Source organism: Canis lupus, chromosome 27 (genome assembly GCF_011100685.1).
Source record: "Canis lupus familiaris isolate Mischka breed German Shepherd chromosome 27, alternate assembly UU_Cfam_GSD_1.0, whole genome shotgun sequence".
Classification (NCBI taxonomy): domain Eukaryota; kingdom Metazoa; phylum Chordata; class Mammalia; order Carnivora; family Canidae; genus Canis; species Canis lupus.
The window spans coordinates 36,899,412-36,925,605 of record NC_049248.1 but is presented as its reverse complement, the minus strand read 5'-3'; the positions used below and the strand labels follow the sequence as shown (position 1 = coordinate 36,925,605).

The 26,194-nt window shown below is 37.3% G+C and overlaps 2 protein-coding genes across 4 annotated transcripts in view; one reads left to right on the top strand and one right to left on the bottom strand.

Moving 5' to 3' along the window:
* Positions 1 to 26,194, top strand: part of NELL2 (neural EGFL like 2) — a 381,289-nt gene that overhangs the window by 322,810 nt on the left and 32,285 nt on the right. The gene's annotated exons all lie outside the window — the stretch shown is intronic.
* LOC608729 (heterogeneous nuclear ribonucleoprotein A1-like) lies at positions 19,094 to 20,156 on the bottom strand. Its single transcript, XM_038577412.1, has one exon. The coding sequence runs from the start codon at positions 20,154 to 20,156 to the stop codon at positions 19,191 to 19,193; it is 966 nt and encodes a 321-aa protein (XP_038433340.1). The 3' UTR covers positions 19,094 to 19,190.

The following is a 26,194-nucleotide window of genomic DNA, read 5'->3' as shown; positions in this document are numbered from 1 at the left end:
TACACAGGGCTGAGCCAAAAAGGCACCACTATTCATAAAAACATATAAAGAGGGTAAAATGAATAGCCAAGACTCTTTAAAGATTGCCCCATTTACTACTTCTCCATCTAAAGAAGGGAAATGGTTGTAAGGGCTATTTGAAGGCTGACCTCCATGGTAGATTTTCCTCTTGCTGCTAAAATGGCTTTTGTTCACACAGCTGTTTTCAGAACACTCTTTATAAGATTCCACCTGGCTTTTTCCTCTTAATATATAAAGTATGTGCTGGGCTTCGAGCCTATTAATAAAGCACAATAGGATTGTTCTGACCTTGATTCCTTATGGAAGAACCCCAATAGGGTTGTCAGTGTAGCTTTCACAGCTACTTTGAAATATTAGCTGTCTTTACAAGGCAAGAAAGCAGTACCATACAACAGTCTGCTAAATTTGGTTGGGACAAAATGCATTTCTGTACAGTTCTTCAGGCCACATGTACTGGCATTTACTAATTTACACCATGTTCATGAGCTACAGGTAACAATTTTGCTCCAAGTCTGAAGCATGGGAAAATGAAGCAATTTAAGTTGCAAGGATAAGCTGGCAGAGATGTGAGCAAAGCATTATAATTTTAAAGAGATATTCCTGATAAAAGATAGAAAATCAGGATGTAATATTTTGAGTCAGCCCTCTATGCTATAATTGTGTTCTGTCGTTTGGTATGTAATTTTTTAGCTTAAATTTTAATGGGCATTAACATACTCCGTGGCAATGACACCAATAGGAAAATACATTGTGTACAAGAAAAAAAGAGATTGAAGCATACATCCAATTCATCATGCCTAATTAAGTGTTCTGAATTATCAGCTTCGATTGTTGCAAGTGTCATCTCCTTTGATGGTATTGGCCACATAATAGGAGACTGTCACCATCCCGGTTGTCTGTGGGTCTGTGATTGATCAATTTTTGACAACAAAGAAATGTTAACAGGGCTACATGGTGAAGCACTCACTGGAAAAATCCCTTTCACAATGCCTCTACCTAATTGTGGAGCACCACCATCGCCACACATGACATAGCAACACGATTAAATTTCCTTTTGCTCACATTTAGTGGGACCTATGGGGGTGTACAGAAATCAATGGGGGATCAGGAGCCTTGAAAATTACATACTTGAAGAATTAATGAACTATAATTCCGTATTACATTCTCAATCACATTGTGCTTCCTTTTCATTAATGAAACTAAATTGGTTTTACATAGACAGGGTACTTTTAAAAAAATGCAATCATGCTTTTGCTCAGATTAAAAAAAAAAAAAAAAAAAAAAACATTACCTGCTTTTTGGGTGAAGCTTGTTCTATCATGAAACATCAGTAGGAAATTTACCGACAAGAACTTATGTGCGGTGTTAACTCAACCTGTTGAAGTGCCCTGAAATCGGTCTTTAAATCCCTGGCTAGAAATTGTAACAAATTTCTTATTTCTTGTTCTTTTCAAGGAGAAAGATGTTTTTGAGTCAGATAGCTGTACCGAGTAGAGTGATAATCAAAGTCTTCTCTGAATAGAAAGGATACCTTTTAATAAAAATTTTCACAAATCAAAATTTAGTGGATATTCAGAATGCTCTTAATATCTTAATAAGTCATTTCAGTTGCTGCTTCTTATTTCTGGGTCCGAAGGCATAATAGCCTTTGGCCACAGTGTTCATATTTTATAAACTTGAAATCTAAGCATAACATTAGAAATCTTTAGAGCGGTGTAAAATGGAGCCATTTATATATTCAAATCAAAATTATTTTCATTATATGTGGCAGTGATTAGTTTGGCTAAAGAAAGTAGTCCATCATGGCAGGCATTTTGCAGATACTGCTTTTAATTAACAGGCTGGCTATATTACACTGTGCTTTTATGTATACACACCACATACGCGACAGTTCAGAATCACAAATGAGCATGTGGCTGTCTAACCTTGTAAAGGCAAATTCTATCAGGATTCACATGTCAGAAACAATTTCATTAATTTCTGGTAATGTTGTTATTATTATGTACACATCCCTCAAATCTTAGCCTGTAAGTGTCAGTTCATATTTCCTTTCTAGGTGACTCTCTTTTAAATATTGTAGTGATGATATGATGAATTGTAAAAATATAGAATATAATACCTTATTTTAGATGAATCAAATCCAAAGGCTTTTATGCCTCCAACTCCTCTCACTATTCTGTTTCATTTCCATGATATCAAACCTCAGATCAAAATTCAGTCTGAATAGAACTAAAGAATCACAAGTGTAGGAATTGTCATTCCTATCCCAATTACATAGAAACCAATACATAGTTTTTGTAATAAAGTAAGCCATAATTTGGAAACAAATTATTTAAGGTTGGTTCCTCATTATGTGCTTCTGTACTCTTTTCCAGGAGACTGCAATAATTTTCTAGGTTTGAGCTTCTCACTTTTACTGAGCATGTATCTCATCCCTTACACATACTGAGCTACATTTTCTGCCATCAAACCATTTCTTCTATAATCAGATATCAAATCTCTTTCTTTTTCAACCTTCCTTTCATACAGAAGGTTTATATGACTCTCGTCTTGCTATTCATGTTAACCACACACAATATATTTTTCCTTTTCCTTGCTGTAATTATTTCGCATTCATACCTCAAATGAATTATTTTTGGATTAGTGTGATTTCATAGGCTTATTTATGTGATTATTTGCGTTTGCTTGGATGCTCCTTTCAGGTTTAAAAATTCTCAAATGCAAATACCTTTTGCCACCATTCCCAACTTTCCTCATCAAATGGCTGCATCAAATGCAAAAGTCCTCAACAGAAGAGGAAGTGATATAAAACACAGAGTATCGTGCTGGGTACATTATGGACATATTTTAGCACCTTCTCATTGTTATGGCCTTTATGTTTTTCTCTCATGTTCCATGTTCTAATTCATTCTATATCTAGTCCACCTTAAGCCACCCCCAGGGACCCCAATAGGACTCCACTTCAGGGTGATATATTGCTAGATTCTCTTCCCCTCCATGCATTCCTGTGACTACGTCACTGAGTCAGACCCTCGCCTAGAATTTTGAGGGCTAATTGGTGTCTATGGCTGTCTGTCCTCTGCTGCACCTCCAATCTGTTTCCCACAATACAATCAGAATGTTCTTTCTAAAGCATTAGTGATGATGTTGGATCTCGGCCTGAAATTCTTAAATGGTTTCTGAGTAATATTATAGTAAAGACTAAGCTCTTCAATGTGGCCTTCAAGCACTTTTATGACCCGACCCCTGCTTACCTCTTCAGCCTTGTATCTTGCTGTTTCTCTCATTCCACCCCAAAGAGACACACGTGCACATACACGCACATACACACATGAGCTCATAAGCACATACAGAGGCCACATGATCCTCACAGAAACCTGGTTTTCTCTAGCCTCCTAGCATCTATACCCTTCTGTTTTTGCCATCTGCCTTCTCCTAAGTTCTATGTACTTTTGGTTTCAACTTAGGTATGTCTTCCTCTGGGAAGACTTCTGGGGCCCCAACATTCAAAGTGGGTACCATTTTTTAATGTTTCTGCATACCATAAGATTCCTACACCATAGCATGTATTACCCAGCAGTGTACTACAAATACCTATTTGATCACCATTCTCCTCAGTAAACCCATTAACTCCATAAGGATTATATCTACACTATTCATGGTCATATTTCCAACACTTAGTATAGGACTGAGCATAGAGCTGCCACCAAATACCTTTTTTTTTTCCTTAAAAGGCATATTTTTACCTTTTTCCACAATCCAGATGGATCTGAAGCAGAACAAATGGGCAATCATATGTAGCTCGGGTAGGCCTACATAGATGCAGAAAGATTTCTATACCTGAGGTAATTATATAGAAATTAAGAAAAAGAAAACCTAAGGATTATTGCAATATGAATAGTGTCCGATAATAATGAAAATGCTTGCATGCTCTTTTTTCCCTTTAGGTTTCTAGGCTGTATTCAAGTACATGCTGAAGTCATCATTCCCTTGTACCCTTTACTTTGATCTTTCTTTTAATACTTTTTCCTCTCTTCTTCACTTTCTCATTACCCTAGGGTTACTTAGAAAAATTTTGAATTGACAGTAGTGTAGAGGCCATTCAACTCTGATTTCTATTTCAAGAATATTTTTTTTAGATCCTGATAAAAAAGTCAGAATCTGCCCTAAAAGATGTTAGGTTCTTGCATCCCCTTTCTATTTGCTCATATTGTTTCACAAGAGAATTTCCTTAGCATTACATCTTAATTGCTGATGTATCTAAAAACCAGGTGGAAAGATTACAGTTCCTAAAAAGTGGCATTGGTAAGTGAGGGTTGAGTTATTTTTTTAAAACTTAAAATAATTTAAGTACTTTTTATTCTGACGGATGAAAACATAGAATTTTCATGTCTCACTGAAGGTGTGAAACTTTATATCAGACAAAATATGTACAGTATAATAAGTATAGCACTTCACAATTTTTAAAATACTTGTACAAAAATTCTGTGAAATTGGTATAATAGTCCCTGTTTTTACAGATGATGAAACTGGATCAGCGAAGTTATCTAAGTTGCCTTGGATTGTAAGATATTAAATGGTTACTGCTAAGATTTGAATTCAAATTTTCTAAGTCCAGATAGAGGACAATCCACCCTAATTGTAGTTATAGGTCAAATTATTATAGTCCCTATTGTTATTCAGGAAACTTTTGTGTGTGCGCATGAAATCTCTGCTAGGTTAGATGCCAAAAAGGACATATGAACTCTGTGATTAATGTCTTGTTTTCTTTTCCTAATTAACTTCATCCATTCCTGATAATATTAACCTCCTGTCCATGCCATTTCTTCTCCCTGACATTGTCGTTTCTTAATTCAGTGGTCTGTGAATGCTAATTACATGTTGACTTCTAAGGTTTTCTATTTGAAGTTTTAACTTTTCTTAAGGGCAAAGGTTGGTTTATAACTCTAAAATATGCATGTGTTGTCTAAAAGTAATTATGTAAACTAAAATATTTGGGAAGTATCCTCACTAATCACTGTCTCAAATTAGTCACCAAGACATGTAGTTGTACCTCTTAAGTAGCTTTTGAATCTATCCAGAAAATTTTCCCTGCCTCCATCCCTAACGCCATAGCTCTTATATCTCCTCACCTGAACTATAGTGAGAACGTCCCAAAGCCCCTCCATTGGAATCCATTGTGCTAACCAACACCAGAGTAGTTGTTCTCGAATGCAAATCAAGCCATTCGCTACCTATGTACAGCGACTCCCCATCATGAAGGAGATGGATTCTAAACTTCTTAGGAATATGCAACTATCAAAATCCTATCCCTAGTTACCAGTCCAGTTTCATTTCTACCTCTTCCCATTCCCTCTCCACTAGACTGTTCCCTCTAGCAATAATACTAATAAACTGTGATAGAAAATATGCTGTGTGTATTGGACAACATATTCAATATTTCATGTGTGTTCTATATTTAAGCCATACAAACTGTATAGCAGATTAAAATTCTATTTTAAAAATTAAAAAAAAATCCAGGAGGTTGTATTTTTTAAAGGTTTTATTTATTTATTTGACAGAGAGAAAGAGGCACAAGCATGGGGAGGGAGCAACAGGCAGAGGGAGAGGGAGGCCAAGCAGGAAGCCCAATGCAGGGCTCCATCCCAGGACCCTGGGATCATGACCTGAGCCAAAGGCAGACACTTAGCCAATTGAGCCACCCAGGCACCCCAAAATCCAGAAGCTTTAAAATTAAGTTGTCCCAATGTCATTCAATTGTTAAGTATCAAGGCAGATATTGGAATTCAAGCTACCTGATTTTATAATCCTGTCTAGACCAGGCTGGTGAATTGCATGTCCCTGTGTCTTTGTACTCACTCTTCCTGATGTCTGAAAGTACCTTCCCCCAATACAGAGCTTCCTAACACACTTTCATTCATCTCTCAAACTTTATTTTTGACAACCTTCTCACTCAAGAGTTAAAATTTAGGGATAAAGTCTTTCATCAATTCTTAGATGCTTGTATTTCCAAATATTTTAACATTTCTAAAATCAGGAGACGTTGATGTGTATCGTTGTTTAATTGGCAGTATTTTTTTTCTTAGTGATATATGAAATAATGTACAGCATACAATTAATGAATTAGCAGGATTTGAAAAAATACGATAGTTTTAAGTTCAGCATCAGTTTTGATCCAAGTCTCTTAAAGGCTAAATCAAAAGAGGGGAGTACTTTCACAAATCTGAAATGCAGTGAGGGAGAACATTCTTGACTCCTTGAAGCAGTGGCTTTCTGACTTTGAAGCGTACAAAGATCACCTGTGGACCAGGTAAAAAGTCCAGATGACCAACTTCCATCATCTGGGGTTCTGAATTTGTAGGTCTAGAACAGAGATTTTATTTTTTAATTTTTTAAATTATTTTATTATTTTTTTATTTTTTTATTGGTGTTCAATTTGCCAACATATAGAATAACACCCAGTGCTCATCCCATCAAGTGCCCCCCTCAGTGCCCGTCACCTAGTCACCCCCACCCCCCCCCACCTCCCTTTCAACCACCCCTTTAGAACAGAGATTTTAAGAACCTGCATTTTTATAAGGCATCTTCAGAGGATTCTGATTTCAATGGTCCACACATCAAGAACCACTGCTTTAAGGGATGTAAAACTGTTTTTAGTATTTAGCCCTCAAATGGAGCCTCAGAATGAGTATGGATTAGTATGGGAGATGATGCTGATAATGCCTTCCTTCCATGACAAATGCACAGGAGTGATATTTGCAGATGTCCTTGTGTAGTATCTTATGAGAGAAAAAATGAAAACATATTTCCTTGTGGTTTGGGGGAAAACCAAAATAATACAACTTACATATACCACTTATATATAAAACAGAAGATAGATTACTAACAAACTATGTGCTCTTCTGACAGTCCTCACAGATAAATTCTATATATGTAAATATAATGTATATGTTTTTTCATGTATGTTTATATGTTATTTTGTATATATGTTTATATGTACTTCATATATGTGTATGTATGTTTACTTTATTAAGGTGTGAGTCTAATAGGTTACAGGCTGCATCTTTATGCCCTCAGGGCTTCACCAAGTGCCTGGCATACTGCAGATACCCAACCAAGCAATGTGTTTTTATACACACGATGTCCTAATACAATGCTACACTTCTTTGAGAAGACTATATAAATCCTGAAAACTGAAACAGTCAGCCTTGAAGACTATTAAATACTGATATCATTTAGCTTTCTCTTTGATAATGTCAATTATAAGCCATATTCAATATCTCTGCTGTGTCTTTTCCCTCAATAAAGAATTTCCTGACCATAGCTTATTTTGCTGCCCCCTTACAAAAATATATGTATTTTGTTGTCAGATACTTTCTCCTGCAGGTGCAGCTCACTCATATGTATTAATAGCATTTGCCTCCTGACTTGAAATTTTTTTAACATAAAAACAACATTAGGGACAATTTTTGTTGGAATTAGTAAGTCAAATATCATATCCTTTCATTACTGTAATGATACAGTTGACTGAACATGAAAACGGAAATGGTCCATCATGTGCTATCACGAAGTAGTTCATTAAACCATGGAAATGTGTTGTCATCTCATATATTACTTTTTTCCCAAAATAGCTGTCCTAGGGATATACATCATTATATGCAATATTCTTGACCTGTAGTAAATTTATTATAATAAAATTACTGATAACCACAGTGGGAAGTTTTCCACAGGAAATAATCATAGCATTTTAGGGACCCAGAAGCATACTGACAATTCTCTGTATTTTGGGCTATCTCTGACATTAACCTTTTATTTCTTCCAACCTATCTCTCAATGTATTTAGCAAGTCTAAAAATACACAAGGCCATTTCTACTATGAATATCAATAGAACTGACAGTTCTATATATTCAATGAGAATTAATATTTATAATGATGACCCTGGGGCGCTGTAAGTTCATTCTAAATCAGTAAAGAAAGATTGAGTTGTGTTCGGCATAGCTTTAATAGCTAATGGGTTTTCTTATCTAGTAATTATTTGGGAATATATCTTTCAATGGTATATATGATGTCTACTTAATTAGACTTAGTCTTCAGTTATGCAGGGTCACCCTTTCCGAAAAAATATGAATGATGATTTACTGGAAGTAGGATTAGTACATTTATGCATATTCAAGTGATAGATCACCCCTAAAGCAGTGCTCTCTGCCTTTAGTTCAGGACTCGGGATTTTGGTGATGCAGAGGCAGAAGAAAAAATATCCACCTACAATTTCTCTGTTCTTTCTATTGCTACATTTTTTACCTTCGGTCTTGTTCTTTCTTGAACATCAGGTAAGAATTTTAAAAAAAAGTGTTTTATGGATTATTTTTTATGCGCTCAAATAGAAACATGGGATTAAAGTTCAATTATCTGAACTTGCATCTTCAGTTTTTCCTTTTTTACCCATCCCATTTCTTCAGTCTGTAAATATGCTCAAGTTTTATTATCTTAAAATATCCTGTGAATCTTTGCTCCTCCTTTCCTTGAAAAATACCAACATACCCCTCTACTTTCCTTCATGGTCACCTTTTTTTGAAGTGTAATATATACTCACTGTCTTCATTTTATTGACCTTTCATTCACTTTTCAGCTTATTTAATTTTTTATCCCCTTGCTCCCATCTGAGTTGCTATCTCCATTGGCCTCTCTTATACTTCCATTCAATTTAACCCATTTGACACTGTTAACAATTTTCTCTTTCTTGAAATCCGTTCCTCCTCTTACTACTGAAGGTGCTTTTTCCTAGTTCTCTTCTTCCTTTTATTTCTCTTCCTCAGTCTTATTTCCTATCTTGAATACTCTCTGTAGCAATTCCTTTCATGGCTTTGTTTACAAGAGTATATATCAAATAATACCAAATCTGTGTTTTGTTTCCAGTGTCTCATAAACCCCAGATACGTATTTTCAATGGCAAGCTGTACATCTTTGTCTACATATCTCATAGGATACTTAAATTTCAGCATCAAAATGATCTCCCATTATTCTCTCCCTCCTACCTTCAACATGAAGCAGACACCAAGTCTTGTCATATTCTACTTCTTCATTATATCAACACCGATCCTCCCTGCTGTCATCATTTGTGGTCTTCCTTCCTCTAAGTTACCTTTCTTCCTACCATCTTTCTCTTTCTCTCTAATCCACCTCCAAACAGATCTGGCCATGTTCCTACCCTTCATTTACAGCATTCCAGAGGCTAGGACCAGACAAAGAATACTGATGCTTTCTGCTTTTGTTTCATCATACTGTTTTGGCAGTTAGTGGGAGCAGTTGCCCCTTGGGGGGAGTACCAGATCAGAGTTCAGTAAATAATCTGTAATCCAAAAGAAGCTAGGCAAAGAGGAGAAATAGCCAAGCCATAAACTGCCCAAAGCAGAGAGTAACAACCCAGGTTCAAAGCTAGAACCAGAGCATTTTGGAAAAGAATGAGCAGGGGTCCATGGGAGCTTGTTATCTGCTTCTTGCAGCCATCAGCATGCTAAGACAGCTTCAAGAGACCACTTTGAGTGAACAGCCTTTACTCAAAAGCTTGTTTGTCTCTACATTGCTTTAAGGATAATATCTAAAATTTGAGCTCCAGGAAATAACTCCTATCATCATCTGGCCCCACCTTGTATCTGTAACCTTGTCTCTGGCTACTTCCCCTCACATAAATATGCACCTGCCACACTGAGTCACTCAGTCTTTTCTAATCGTTGTCATCCTCTTGTATCTATACATCAGCTGTTCCCTGTGTTTGGAATTCCTTTACCAGTTTGTCTTTCTAATTAGTTTAGAAGTCACTTGCTTGCCTAGCCTTTCTGGCAGAGCGCATACCTCTATCATAATCCTTGAAAATGTATCTCTAGTGAGTTGTTAACATGTTTGTACTTACTAAACTAGCTTCTGAAGAGCTGGATCTCACTGGGTTAGTGCTCTTAACAAATCCCCTCATATCCCTGGGGAAGCACCAGCTTGCTATAAAACTGTCAATGTCTGTTTCTTTAGGTAGAAGAATCTCTCCAGGTTGATTCCCCCTTTCTCTGTTTCTTCAGTTTCAGTTATACATCTGACTTCTCCTCCTACTCCTAGCCCCTTTGGACTGATGACCTGGTAATACTGCCTTCCAGGTTTGGGGTTTGTTTCATCCCTGCATGTTTCTCATATGTCTTAATGTTGTACACCGCCACCATCTCTAAGGGCAAGCTCTGCTCATCCTTTTTTCCTGGTTAGGCTTTTAGATGAGCCCCTCTGGATAAGCACCTACTTTCTTGGAATGGGCACTAGCTCATTTGTTGCTGAATCCACAGTGTCCAATGTGGTGTATGGAACTTATTAGACTCTAATAACATTTGTTTGATTGAATTGGACAGAAACACACTGAAGGAAATTGCAGAGACCTTATTCCCTTTTGGATCTTGCCAGCTACACTGGATTAGAATCGTTAAATTAGAGAGACTGTGCCCTTCCTCTTCTGTGTGTTATGGAGACCAAAGAAGCTCAAAGAGCTTATTTTGGTAACTTATCAATAATGCAGACCGGTACTTTCCAACTGCTGTGCTTGACAGAGTGGACCTGAAGGCAGCGTGCACCATGAGTATGTTTGTGCCCAGAGTCTGTGAGCCTTAACAGCTTAACCTCACCAGAACCCTAGTGTCTGGTACCTAGACATCCTCTCTTCAATCAGTCCCCCACTGATAAAATTCGGGAAGTAGGAAATGAAAGATAAATATTATGTTATCCACCCCAAGGCAGATTTGCTGTTGGATTTATCTCCTGCTAAGATGGGCTGCTCAGAAACTCAGTCAAGTTAAATCACACAGTAGGCAAGCCCAAGGAGCTCTCTGAACTGGAGGATTGCATTCGAATTTCTTGGCTCTCTGTCAGACTGGCCTCTGCAACTTTTCATTAAATGAGCCCGAGATTTATCATGGGTTAAAAGGTTATTGTGCTTAAATTATGGGATTCTGATGTCCACTCTACTTAGGTGAACTAGACAGCTGATTCTGTTCATAGCAGAGAGTCTTTGAAGTAGATGGTGGTGTCAGCTGTGAAACAGCACTAATGAGCTTTAAGGAAAGCCTACTAACATTAATTTTATTCTTTCACGGAATTTTTTGTCAGTAATATGAGGGATCAAATATTCATAAGAAATGCTCTCCACTGTAGTCTTATGAGCTCAAATAGAGGGTTGGTTTTAGTAAGGCACATGCCAAAATAGCTATAAAGCAAGTCAGTTATGTTAGGAGACGTATGATGAACTAGTAGTAAGTGCAAGAGTCCTCAGAGGGAAAAAAGAGTCCATCTCAAACTGGGCCTGACCTTCTAGCCCTTTCAAGAGTCTTCTTTCCATAAATAGGCTCATTGATTTCCAAAAAAAAAAAAAAAAAAATTGAGCAGCCTGCTGCCCACCAACCCTTCACATAAACCCCAACCAGTTCTGCCTTGAGCTGCCCAACACCCCATGGGGACTGATCTGTTGAGTGCAATCAGTATTCAGGATTGTAGGGCTCCTCCCCCTGTGACATGGTTTCCCCATTCCTAAAAGGAGACTTCTCAGCCTGTGTTCCTAAACTGATACCCTTACAAAACTTCTGTTTCTTATTGTGAGGTTAAAATACTGTGTTTCTGTTAAGTACCCCCCACCATTTTCATGGCTTCTCCAGTTCTCAGGCTCACAGTTTCCCTTTACACAAACTCCTCCACCTTTATTACTCCTCAATCTCTATAACTAATTTCCTAATTTCTGTTGCCAGTTTTGGCTCCATTTCTAGGGACAGTTTGTTAACTTCAAAACTTGGAAATTGCTCAGTTGTTGACAGTTATGCACCGTTAAATGATTAAAAACCACTTTCTGTCTATTGTATATACACATTAAGCTGAGAACACATATTACTTTTTATTATGCATTTTAATAGCTTAATTGAGTTAGAATTGATTAATAATAAACTGCATGTATTTAAAGGATAAAATTTGGTAAGTTTTTATGTATATTATACACCTGTGAAATCATCACCACAATCAGAATAGTGAGCACATCCATCACTCCCAAAATAATCTTGAGTGGAGCTAGCATGGATAAATTAGCTATGATGCTCAGGCTTTAGGTTCTAGAAGAAAACAATTGAATATCTCTGTGTGTTTGGAATAGTATGTGAGCACGTAGAATAATATGTGTTTGGAAATCAGCTTTCTCATTACTTTGGAACGCTAAACCCCTTTTATTCTTCCAATGTCCAATTCATTGCCTTCCATGGTTTTATTTTGTGATTTACTTTCTATAATAGGCTAGTTATTTTAACCATTGCAGTGTGTAAATCACTATAAATTTGGATTTTTTCCTTTGCATTATGCTTACATTAATGGTTGCTTCATTTAAAAAAATTCTTTTTAGAAGAAAGCACATTTTGTGTATTCACTGTGGTAGAAATTCTTGAGTGCATTTAATAAGGTTACCTGACTATGGATGTGAAGCCAAACAACCAAACAACTATCAAAAACTAACAGAGTATTTTCTTGGAAATCTACCTTCTGGGGTGCCTGGGTGGTACAGTCAGTTAAGTGTTGCACTCTTGGTTTTAGCTATAGTCATGATCTTGGGTATATAGGATTGAGCTCTGTGTCAGACTCCCTGCTGGGCATCTGCTTGGGACTCTCTCTCCCTCCTCCTCTCCCCCTCCCGCACAAATATATAAAATCTTTAAAATATGGATAAAAGGATGTAGTATATACCTACAATGGAATATTACTCAGCTGACAGAAAGTATGAATACCCACCAGTTACATAGATTTGGATGGAAATGGAGGATATTATGCTAAGTGAAGTAAGTCAATCAGAGAAAGACAATTATATGATTTCACTCGTAAGTGGAATATAAGAAGTAGTGCAGAAGATCATAGGGAAAGGAGGGAAAACTGAATGGGAAGAAATCAGAGAGAGAGAGACAAACCATGAGAGATTCTTAATCATAGGAAACAAACTGAGGGTTTCTGGAGGGGAGGTTGGGGGTAGATGGGGTAACTGGCTGATGGGCATTAAGGAGGGCATGTGATGTGATGAGCACTGGGTGTTATATGCAACTGATAAATAATTGAAAACCTCTGACAACCTACAGAATGGGAGAAGATATTTGCAAATGACATATCAGATAAAGGGCTAGTATCCAAGATCTACAAAGAACTTATTAAACTCAACAGCAGAGAAACAAGCAATCCAATCATGAAATGGGCAAAAGACATGAACAGAAATCCCACAGAGGAAGACATAGACATGGCCAACAAGCACATGAGAAAATGCTCTGCATCACTTGCCATCAGGGAAATACAAATCAAAACCACAAGGAGATACCACCTCACACCAGTGAGAATGGGGAACATTAACAAGGCAGGAAACCACAGATGTTGGAGAGGATGTGGAGAAAGGGGAACCCTCCTGCACTGTTGGTGGGAATACGAACTGGTACAGCCAACTCTGGAAAACTGTGTGGAGGTTCCTCAAAGAGTTAAAAATAGACCTGCCCTATGACCCAGCAATTGCACTGCTGGGGATTTACCCCAGAGATACAGATGGAGTGAAACGTTGGAGCACCTGCACCCCGATGTTTATAGCAGCAATGTCCACAATAGCCAAACTATGGAAGGAGCCTCGGTGTCCAACGAAAGATGAATGGATAAAGAAGATGTAGTCTGTGTATACAATGGAATATTACTCAGCCATTAGAAATAATGAATACCCACCATTTGCTTCAACATGGATGGAACTGGAAGGTATTATGCTGAGTGAAGTAAGTCAATTGGAGAAGGACAAACATATGGTCATATTCCTTTGGAGAATATAAAAAATAGTGAAAGAGATTAAAGGGGAAAGGAGAGAAAATGAGTGGGAAATATCAGAGAGGGAGACAGAACATGTGAGACTCCTAACTCTGGGAAATGAACAAGGGGTAGTGGAAGGGGAGGTAGGTGGGGGGATGAGGTGACAGGCACTTAGGGGGGCACTTGACAGGATGAGCACTGGCTGTTATATACTAAAAGTTGGCAAATCGAACTCCAATAAAAAATATTTTTAAAAAAACTACCTCTGAAACTAATGATGTACTATGTGTTGGCTATGTGTTTATAAACAGTAAAATTACATATATGTATATTATATATATATTTAGAAATTTGCCTTCCTAAGGCCAAAGGTTATATTAGGTCATGAGTCAACCTGGGAGATAGAGATGAAGAGATTCATTTATAGGAAATGTTCAACTATAACCAACCCTCCATGGCCCTCCATGGCCCCATCAAAATAGGGAGATAAATAAAATAGATAATAGAAGATGACCAACTAAACCCTCTGCAATGAGATCCCAAACTATAGGTCATGTTTTATGGTACATTTGAGATCCTTGGCCTATGGCAAAATAAAATTTGAAAGTCACAGCAATAATTTAAGACATTGAGAAAAATAACACTATTATCAATGTGGAGATTGGGGAATGGTTTCCTCAAAATGTAGGCACAAGTAACTGGCTCATTTTGTTCTTTTTTTTTTTTTCATGTTTTCATATCTTAATGTCATGTACCAAAAATCACTTTGTAAATGCCTTCCTTGTGGGGAATTCTATATAATATGAAGAGAGCTGTGAGTAATAATAGTAACTATTGGTAGGAGTCTTCTTTTTTAAATTAGGAAAAGGCAGTAATCACATATAAAATTTCAGAATAATTAGCTTCATTTGTAAAGGATCCCATAGTGGAAGAGTTCTGTGAAATTCTAGAAACACACTCAGACTAGAGAGAAAGTTTGGGTCAATCAGAGAAAATAATTGTGTAGAGGCTTTTGAGAAACCCTTCTAGAAGGTGATTATAGGACTTTAATTTCAGGATCATCTTTTAAAAGGACAGGGGGCACCTGGGTGGTGCAGTTGGTTAAGTGTAGAACTCCTGGTTTTGGCTCAGGTCATGGTCTCATGATCATGGATGGAGCGCTGCTTCTGGCTCTGCGCTCAGCATGGCAGCATGGAGTTGGCTGGAGATTCTCTCTCTCTCTCTCCCCCTCTCCTACCCCTCACCCACCCCTCTAAAATAAATAAATAATCTTAAAAAATTAAAAGGACAGGCTATAATGGATATTATTCATCTACTTCATAATGTTCAAGAATGAAGAGACATGTGGGAAAGCAAACCAAAATTGCCAATCTACCCATTTGATAAAATTAATCTCCTGGAAAATTTTATGTTTTTTTGTATCTGAAAATGTTATCAAATTACATGTAGTGAGCAAAATACTTAGTTAATATAGTTAAGGGATCAAAGGTAACTTTAAAAAATTGAATAGCTTTGCATTTCAGACTCACCACAGACCTTGTATTAAAAGCGATATCCAAAAGCTCTGCACTGTGAATCCCTGATTATCAGCAAACAGACCAGTCATTTTCTGGGGTCAGTCTCCTCAAAGTATAGGTGAAGATGCTTACATGTGTGATCTGTGTTTCCTGAGCCCCTCCAGGTTATGTGTTCAGGATAATTTCACTTTCTTTGTGGGGATTCTAAGAGACAGTATTCCCGGAGGGTGCATTGTCTTACTCAATCAAAACCTTTTGCTTCATTTGCTTGTTTTTTATCTGATGATTTTAACACAGTTGTGGGCTTCTCCATTTCAAGTTGGGCATCAGGTCCTATCTATGTTACCTTCATAGATACCTTCTTCTGGATCATTCCCCAGACCTAGCATCATCTCTTCATCAAATCCCTTCCTGTTTTTCCAAACACTCTTATTCAATCCATCTGAGATTACCTTTTTGATTTTTTCAGACTTTGCTATTTATAAAGTGGGTGGCTCAATTTTCTCTGTGTGAGCTGGAGATGGATACTTGGCGAGGGAGAGAAGACCCATAGGAGAGGAAATAATTACTTTCCATTCAAAGAAAAAATGGAAAGTTAACTAAGAAGCACACATATTAATACATCAGGTTATACTCCTGCTACAGCAGTCTTTCTTGCTTTCTACATTATGAGCTTCTCAATGTCAGGTCCCATGTTCTCTCCATTCATGTATTTCCAAGATCTACTAAATAGCAAGTTCTCAAACTGATAGCATGAATGAATATATTAATTAATATAAATATGGTCATATATGTCTTATGTATCTTACATATGCTTCTAGAAAAAATAACATCCATATTCAGGGGAGACGAAATAAGAAAGCAGGGCAAATAATATATAGATTTCCCATACATATGAACTTGAAAGATATAGGTTTCAGGTAGTTTATATGGAGTATAGTATTGAATTAGGGGAATAATAGAGCCAAAATACATTATGACTTAATCACACTAGATATTTATTTTTCACATACTGGTCTAAAGTGTTTCTGATTGACATGAAGTTTAGGGAATCAAATTCCTCCCTTTGCCTCCCTTACCCCCTTACTCCACTTCCTAGGACCTTATTAACTGCCTCTAGCCAACAGAAGGGGAAGAAAGAGGGTGAGGCCAGCAATCCGCTTCCTAAAGCATTGGCTGCTCATATGTCATTGGCTGAAACTCAGGTATTTTAGCTGTGTGCCAAGCAAGAAGAGGAAATAGATTCCTGTGAACTATTAGCAATCTCTGACATAAATAGCATTTTATAACTCTTTTTATTCTTATTCTTTCTAGGAATTTACTTTATTAGTAGGTTCTATGACTGTATTTCTTTTCAAAATAACAAGAACTTAAATATGTGGCTAGAAAAATTTACAGCAAATGAATTTATCAATTAATTTTCCCTGCCTATCTAATAAATTTCACTCTCCTTGTTGAGGAATTTCTCTTGCTCCGTTGGCATAGGAGATAGCAGAGCATAAAGAATTACAGAGGCCATCTCCATAGTTTAGGGAGAACATGCCATTAGGGTATAAATAAAGGTGATTTAACAAAGGTTTTTCTGTTTTTTTAATCACTTTCTATAGGAAATTAGAAGTATAGAGTGCTTAATTTTATAGTTGTGTGTTACAGCTATTTTTATGAGTTATATTTGAAATAGTTCCAATTAAAAAGCGGGACAAATTTAATAGTTGCAGTGTAGCTTTAAAATCTCAAATTTAAGTTTTGAAGCAGTTATTTTTAGCATAACTGAAAGAAAATCTTGGTTAATTGGTTAATAAAATTGGTTAATAATATTGATTAATTGATTAATAAAACGACAGCTAGCAGTATATGCCATATTCCTTAAATAGCCCCCAAAAACAAAACAAAACAAAACAAAAAAACCTGTGTAGCTGAATCTTTTAAGTCTGCCCCTGTGATGTTCTATAAGTCCAAAGATTCTTCTTGCTTTGTGCTGGTTACTGTGGACCTAACTTTAAAAGACCAACACTTAAGTTCCTGAGCCCATGACAGAACCATTTCCTTTGAAGAAAAACAATGGCTTAAGTAAGTTTATTTCATTAATGCTCTTTCCATTGTTTTGAAACACTCATATCTGAATTCAGATGCTCCCCACTCATGACTCAGTCCTGTCTTTTGAGGATGCATTTGTCAGAGATCAACAGATATTTTCTGAGGGCTACTGTACACCAGACTGTGTCCTACAAACAATGGGACTCGGAGATGAATAATGTAATATTCAGGCCCTCTGAGGACTCACATTTGGAAACGGCCTAAGTGCCCTTCAATGGGATGAATTGATAAAGAAGATGTGTTATGTACACAATGGAAAGTTATTTAGCCATGGGAAAGAAGGAAATCCTGCCATCTGTGACAATGTGGATGGACTAGAGAACCTTAGAGTGCTAAGTGAAATAAGTCAGACAGAGAAAGACAAATATAGTTTGATCTCACTTAGATGTGTAACCTAAAAAAGCTGAACTCACAAACAGAGTAGAATGGTGGTTACCAGGGTCAGAGAGTGAAGGAAATAGGAAGATGTTGATCAAAAGGTCACACTTCCAGTTATATGAGTAAGTTTGTGAGATCTATGTGCAGCATGGTGACCGTAGTTAACAGACCATAGCCTCTGCCTTCCCACCCCCAGACCAGCCATTCCCTAGCCCTGGAAATACATCACATGTGAGAAGTCCCAGCCTGCTGGTAAGGGACAGGAGGGAGTGAGGAGATGGGAGCCTTACAAGAACTGAGGCACTTGTAGGTCCTGCTCATTCCCCAGGTTCCCAGGGCAGAACTGGAACTGGGGCCCAGGCACAGCCACCGAGGCTGGGCCTGGGTCTCTCAGCCATTTGGATTTGTTTCCCTGTCCCTCTGTTTGCTTGTAAGTCTGTTAGTCTATTGCTGGGAAGCTCATTACTATGGGCCCTGGTACCTTCCCGGTCTATCCGATACCATTAACCATAAACTGATCTCTTATTATAAAAAAAAAAAAAAAAAAGTAGTATATATTGGAAAGTTGCTAAGAGCATACATCTTCAATGCTCTCACCAGAAAAAAAGAAATGGTAGATTTATGAAGTGATAGAGATGTTAGCTAATGCTATGGTGATAATCATTTTGCAATATATGAGTATGTCAAGTCAACAAATCTTTATCTTAAACTTGCACAATGTTATAAGTCAATTATTTCTCAATAAAGCTGTGCAGGTGGGCGGGGGGGGGGAGACTAACAGACACTCAACTGACTGTGGAAGTTTCAACAGCAATTGCAGCAGGAGAACTAGACCCCAGACAATTTGGCATGGCATTTTGGATAATAAGATCTGAGAAGAGCCTGATTTTGATGAGACAAAAATATTATTTTGATGAGTCAAAGTAAGGGAATGTGTGTTCCAGAAAGAAGGAGCCTTGTAAAGCAAAAGGATAGGCAGGAGAGTCTAATTCCTTTTTTTTTTTTTTTCTAAAGACACATTTATTCAGCGTCATGATCAGACTATTACATTTAGCAATCAACAGCATGGGTGCAAAAAAAAAAATCTACATTAAAACCCTTTGTTGGAATGCTTTACACTTTCCACAGGACAGAAACTAAATTAACCTGTTATACAATTAGTCACAAATACAGTTCTCGAGTTTTTTGACCATACACATGAGTATTGTCTAAAACATGTCTTCTTTGTAGCAGCTAGGCCCTGCCACCACTGTGCTTGGCTGAGGTCTCAAATCTGTTGTAACCTGTAGCTTTCCTGTCACTTCTCTGGCTCTCCTCTCCTGCTAAGCTTTGTTTCCTGGCAGTAATTAAAACCTTCTGCCATTGCCATAGTTGCTGCTGCTCCTGGAACCACCATAGCCACCTTGGTTTCGTAGTTTGGCAAAGTATTGTCCTCCACCACCAAAGGGGCCAGAGCTTCTGCCTCCAAGATTTCCTCCTTTCATGGGTCCAAAATTTGAGGATTGGTTTTTGTAATAGCCAAAATCGTTATAGCTTCCGCCACCTCCAAAGTTGCTTCCATCATTACCAAATCCGTTATAGCCATCCCCACTGCTACCATATCCACCACCACCTCGACTGCCACTGAAGCCACCTCGACCACTGAAGTTCCCTCCATGACCAAAGTTGTCATTCCCACCAAAACCACCTCCACGACCACCACCAAAGTTTCCAGAACCACTTCGGCTTCTTTGGCTGGATGAAGCACTAGCCATCTCTTGCTTTGATAGGGCTTTCCTTACTTCATGGTCGTGGCCATTCACAGGATGGCATTTTTGAATGACAATCTTGTCTACAAAATCATGGTCATCAAATGTCACAAAAGCAAAACCTCTCTTTTTGCCACTGCCTCGGTCAGTCATGATCTCAATCACTTCAATTTTCTCATACTGTTCAAAAAAATAATCTTTTAGATGATGTTCTTCAGTGTCTTCTTTAATGCCACCAACAAAAATCTTTTTCACAGTTAAGTGGGCACCAGGTCTTTGAGAATCTTCTCGGGAGACAGCCCTCTTTGGTTCCACGACTCTTCCATCCATCTTGTGTGGCCTTGCATTCATGACTGCATCCACATCCTCCCTGGTGGCATATGTGGTGAACCCAAAGCCTCTGGAGTGCTTGGTGTTGGGGTCTCTCATTACCACACAGTCCATAAGCGCTCCCTGTTGCTCACAATGGCTCCTCAGACTCTCATCGGTTGTTTTGGAGCTCAAACCCTTGATGAAGAGCTTCCACAGCTGCTCAGGCTCTTTAGGAGACTCTGACTTAGACATGGCAGCAGTGGGAGGGGAGACGTGAACAATGATTACTGTCCAGGGGCAGAAAGGAGAGTTTAATTCCTATGCAAGAGAGAGGGAAGGTCAGTTCAAGTCTCAGAACACCCCATCTGTGGAAGGAGTATGGTGGAAGATGAGGCTAGATGGCCTTGGTCATCTTTTTGAATCATTAATGTGAAGGATGCATATGAGCTCCTGTTCTAATCTCTTCTGCTTGTATCGATAAACTTCGTATCTATTGCATAAATATTTGTAAATTATAAAAACAATGTAGTTTAATTTTAGAAGATTTATAAAACGAAGGAATATACAAAATGAAAACAACTTGTAATATTTACGAGTTGAAGATAATTGCTGTCTTATTCATGAATGAAATACATGCTTACATATTGCAATATTTTATTTTTCACGTTGATCCTGCCTTTTTTACATGACATTTATCGTAAGCATTTTCTCATGTCATTAATGATTTTCAAAAACATTTAATAAGCTGTGTAGCATTCCATTTTATGCATGTGCCATAACTGATTGAATCACTCCCTCATCACTGTACATTTAGATCATTTTCTTTGCTCTAGCAGCACAATACTGAAATAATATAGATAAAGCTAGGCTTCTAATGCTTCGCATTATTGAAGATACCAGAAGGACAAACTTCTTACCCAGACTCTTTATGATGTTGGAGCTCGCCTCTCAACAGCAGCGGGATAAATTCCTGGGCAGTGTATCTGCCCTGGAACATTACAGGTAGCTTGTGGCAGCTGTGTTCATATAGAGTTTGGGGTTCTCCTATCCCTATAAATTTTAAGAATCCGTGTGTGTGTGTGTGTGTGTGTGTGTGTGTGTGTGTAAGTCATGATGTGATGGAAACTGGATAAAAAAGATAAAATACGTGGCACTTAGTAGCCAAACAACTGTCAGTTATTTTTGCTTTCCTACTCCCTTATATAAGATAATCAAAAAATGTGGATGAAAGGATTTTTTTCTTTTTAAAATACAGTATCCAAGTACAGAATTAGTCTGTGTCCATAAGATCAGACACTCAGGACCAGAGACCCTTTCATCTAGTTTTTGGCGTTGCCTTCGTGATAACACTGGATTGTATAACTAATTGAAATGATCATGGAGAAGTAAGTTGTTGAAGTGAACAAAAAATATAAATAGTCAGGAACAGACTTGATTAAGTAACCTTCTCTTGATAGGACCCAACGGTTGCCATCAGCCTATGTGGCTGAGGTTGTGGAGCACCATGAAAGAATCAGCCTGTCTTTTAAAAACCCATAGTGTTTCATTTCATTGTAATTGCAACGAATTATTGGTTTGTTCAGTTGCTTTCTTTTTGGCAATTTTTCCCCTTCAATTATCCATGTGGGAGAGATGTGATGTTTTGTCACCGGCTGAGAAACCTGTGTCAGGCCGATGGGTGGTTAAGCAGAGATGGAAGCAGATGGTTATAAGGAAATGGTCTGAAAGTAGATAGTCTGTCAGAGACCTGACACTTGCTCAAAGCCAACAGAAGCCACCTATCAGCACATTTCATGGTTAGGACCCACTCAAAGCTGTATCCGAGGACTTCTTATTCAGATATATGGAAACTGTAGTGTTCCGTTTCTTTGATTATTGGCATCACTGAGCTCATTTGGCTCAAAGCAGAATTTCCTGTGATGTAATTTTGTCAGTTTGCAAATAAATGCAGACTATCTATTTTGACTGTCATCTTTACCATCCCTGACATACCATTCAAAGCTCATTTTCCTGAATAGCCAGTAAGTGAGTTCATCAAAATTCATAAAGCCTTTTTTAGCACTGTATTAATAATTAGAAAATGTACAGCAAATTATTACAGAAAGACTCTCTCTAGCCCTCTTGTTCCTACTGGATAGTTTGAGAAAAAAATCAGCTTCTTTCTTCTCCTTCTGGAAATAATCTTGAGGTAGATCAAGTAGGCAGTCTAATCTTTGCTATTAGAAAGTGGCTCGGGGAAGCATAGGAATTAAGACTTTCATGCTTTTTACCCCAATTAAGAGCAGTCTACTTATTATTGTAGAACCAGCAGATGCTTCACATTCATATTATTTTGGGGGCCTAACTATAATGTCATCTAATATATGAAAACTGCATTCCTATTTCAAAAGTAGGTACTTGATTACAGTATAATAAATGAATAAATGTCTTAAGTGATTTACTACTATTTGCAGGAATAAGTCTGGAAGTTTCTGCTCAGCCATGTTTACTCCAATGGCCTACTCTTCATTGATCAGAGTTTCAGAGTGAAGTAATGTCTCTCCTGAATTCACATATTTCTTCATCTGTATTACTCCTTTAGGCCTCATGATATCTACCTTTTATCTACCTTGTATCTACCTTTAGGCTTCATGATATCTACCTTGTTTGTGCTAATGCTGTCTCTTTTTTTTGTTAGACCATGAGCTCTTGGGTATATTCCCATAATATTACCATCTGTGTTTTATATGTTAGACTTTTGATATGATAGACATTTGATATGACAGACCAGTTGAATGAATGGATTAAAGTATTTCAGGTCTCATGTCCTACACATTAGCTACCTTGTAAAAAGGGATAGACCTGCAAAGATGTTTAAGCTTTAATAAAGGAGTTTTCACAGGTCATTTTTGTTAAATGCTTTGTTCAAGTTGTTGCTCATACATCTGAGGGAGTTTCAATGCTATGTTAAAGCATAAGTATTTATTCTTAAATATGCATCAAGAAGCCATTGCAGTGCTCCTCAGCATTGTTGACAGCCCTTTCTTTTCCCTTGACACTCTTGCCCTTAGTTTCTGTTAGACTTGTGATCTTCTCACCTCACTGCTAACAATTCCTCCTGGAGTTCCTCTTCCTTTTCTACCTCCCTTGTTTTCCCCCAAGATCTGCCCTTGGTTCTTTCTTGTCTCTCTCTAATCTCAACTTTAGTAGTTTCATGCAGCCAGTTCTGATTTTTGTAGCATCTTGTACAATCAGTTCTGATTATGCTCCCCTCGTGTCTCCAGCCCTGGTATCTTTTCCCAGAGCGTCTGTCTCATTTTTCTCTCCATCTAAATCTCACTCCTAGCAGAATTGCTATCCTATTATACTCAACATTTCTACAATGAAGCTTCTGAATATTCTGAATGTGTATTTTTTATGTATATGAACAAAAATAGACACATGGTTAAAAACTCAAACAACATAAAGCTTAGAATGAAAAGCAGTAAAGCAGTAGCTCCCTGACTCACTTTTTAGAAGGCTTTCTTAAAAGAAGTTCCTTCCCTGAACTGCAAAACCAGAAAATGCCCCCAAAGACAATCTTTTTCTATTTCCCAAAGATGGTACATGACTAGTATCATACCCGATATGCAGGAGAGAAGTTAATTTATGACCTACACAGGATGACTTAGGACAAGCGTAATTCTCTTATGAAGGTCCAGTTGAGACAAAATGCTAGGGGGGGACCATTTTTAATTTTAGTATATTTATACCGTGCTTTAATTAGTCAATTTTAGACATTACCAACAACTTTCTTGATATGACAGATGAAGATTTGCCTCCCATATACCACTTTCCCATATGCCTCTCATTCTCATGCAGGTTACCTTTTCCTTTTTTTTTTTTTTTTTTTGCAGGTTACTGTTTCTGCCTTCAGCAATATATATTTTCACCTTCATTTTTTGTTTTATCTACTCTAGATAGCATTTCTCGATTCTCCATTATGTAAAATAAAGATACTGCTTCTACTCTTTACCTCCATCTCCCAGCCTCTCTCTTCTGCTTTCTCCTACCTCCAGTCTTTTTTACATTATCAAGACTGATAAGTTCTATTCAGTAACCACATGAAATATCCTATGTGTTCACTAATTGATTAGGTCTAAAATTTGAAAATTCATACTATTTACATTATTGTGACCATGCAAATATTATTCACTAGAGAGACAAGTCGCATATGTATAATAATTCTCATCTTTAAAGCGTTTTGTTTTGTTTGTTTTTTCCTGAAGTTTCTAATTGACAATCATTTTCCTTTTATACTCTATCATAAATTCACTATTTAAAATTAACTCTCCATCATGTCTTCTGGCATATAGACTTCTGTATCAGTCTGCATTCAATCAGGAAGATGGAGCACAGTTATGAGAGGAGTTTGGGGAGTGAAGATCTGCAAGGCTGCAGTCTGAGGATTTGAGAAACCCTCATTTATTACTTCAGAATGACACATTAGAACTGGTGAAAGAAGCCAGAGCTCATAAGAATCACTGACACTGATTGCCATGACTTCCCCCAAATAATGGCTTCTTCCTCACTTCTCTCTGACAAATCTCAGGAGTTCCACTCCTGGTTAAACACAGAACTATACAGAGAAAGAGCTTCTGGGAAATGTAGTCCCCAGCCTTAGAAATAGAAAATGCTTGGTAACAGCATATATCCCCTACAGCTTTTTTCTAAAATACTTCCCTTCTAAAAACTTCCCTAAAAAAAAAAAAAAAAAAAATCTTCCCTAAATAAGAGATAGGATTAGAGCAAAGATATGACACAATCTGACAAATATTTTAATCGGATCATCTGGATGCTATGAATCCAGAATGAACTGACTGTAGAGGAGGAAAAATAGAATTAGGAATCATCATTAGGCTATTATATTAATTCAAGTGAGATATGATGGTGACATGGACTGGAATGGTAAGCATGAAGGTGGCTAGAAGTGGTGATTGGATTCTAGATATATTTTGAAGACATTGCCAATGTGATTTTTGGATAGATTTGGTAAGAGGAATAAGAGAAAGAGAAATTAAGAATAAATCTAAAGCTTTTTGCCTGAGTAATGGGATGGTGTTGCCATTTGATGAGGTAGGGAAGACTTCAAAAGGAGCAGTTTGATAATCAAGTAGAAACATTGAGTGAAAAACTGAATAATTGGGTGAGAAAACTAATAGGTTTGGAAGAGAAGAGAGTGAACTGAGAGAAAGTGTGAATGAGGTAATGTATTATTTTCCTAGGGCTGCTGTGCAAAAGTACCACAAACTGGGTGGCTTAAAATAACAGGAATTTGTTATTTTATAGCTTTCAGGACTCTAAGTCCAAAATCAAGGTATTATCAGGGCCATGATCCTTCTGAAGACTATGAGAATCCTTCTTGTCTCTTCCAGCTTTGGGTAGCCCCAAGGATTTTTTAGCTTGTGACTGTTTAACTGCAATTTCTGCCTCCATCTTCATATTGGCTTTTTGTACATGTGTTTCTCTGTGTCTTCTTTTCTGAAAAGGGCACCAGTCATTGGATACAGAACCCACCCTAAATCCAAGATGATTTTATATCAGGATCCTTACCTAATTATATCTGCAGAGACTCTATTTCCAAATAAGGTCAAATTCTGAGTTCCAAATGGACGTAAATTTGGGGGGATCATTATTCAACACACTACAGGTAGTTTTCAGTGTATTGATGGTGGTTTGGCAATTTAAAGCTCTAGTACTAGATGAAACGATTAGGAAGGTAGTAGAGAGAAAAGAAAAGACTAAAGAATAGATCCCTGGGAACTCATACTTTTGGATTTTGAGATGATAAAATCTGCAAAGAAGCCGAAGATATAAAGGCCAGTGATGTAAAAACAACTAAAAAATGGTATGTTTTTGCAAAATGATGAAAGTATTTCAAGGAGAGAGGGATAAACTACTGGTAGGTCTTTCTCTGCCTTGATTTAAACCTTTATAAAATAAGTAAATAAATAAACCTTTATAAAATATTTTTAAAAAAATACTGCATGGACATAGATTTTCTAAATGAATTATATGTCATAAAATATTTTATTCTGCTTTCATAATATTTGAAAGTTGTGCTGAGTATAGACTTCTAGGGTCAAAATAAGTATTTCACTGTGCTATAGCATGCAGTGCTACACATGAGTAAAATGATGCTAGACTAATTCTCATCCTTTTGTATGTAACCTATTATTTCTCTCTGGAAGATATTAAGATTTGTATTTTATACGTATTGTGAAATTTTACAGTGTGTGTTTAGATGTGAATCTTTGTTTTGTTCATTTGCA

Bases quoted from the DNA above. Each gene is read 5' to 3' on its own strand.
- LOC608729 (XM_038577412.1), bottom strand. From the start codon at position 20,156: ATGTCTAAGTCAGAGTCTCCTAAAGAGCCTGAGCAGCTGTGGAAGCTC.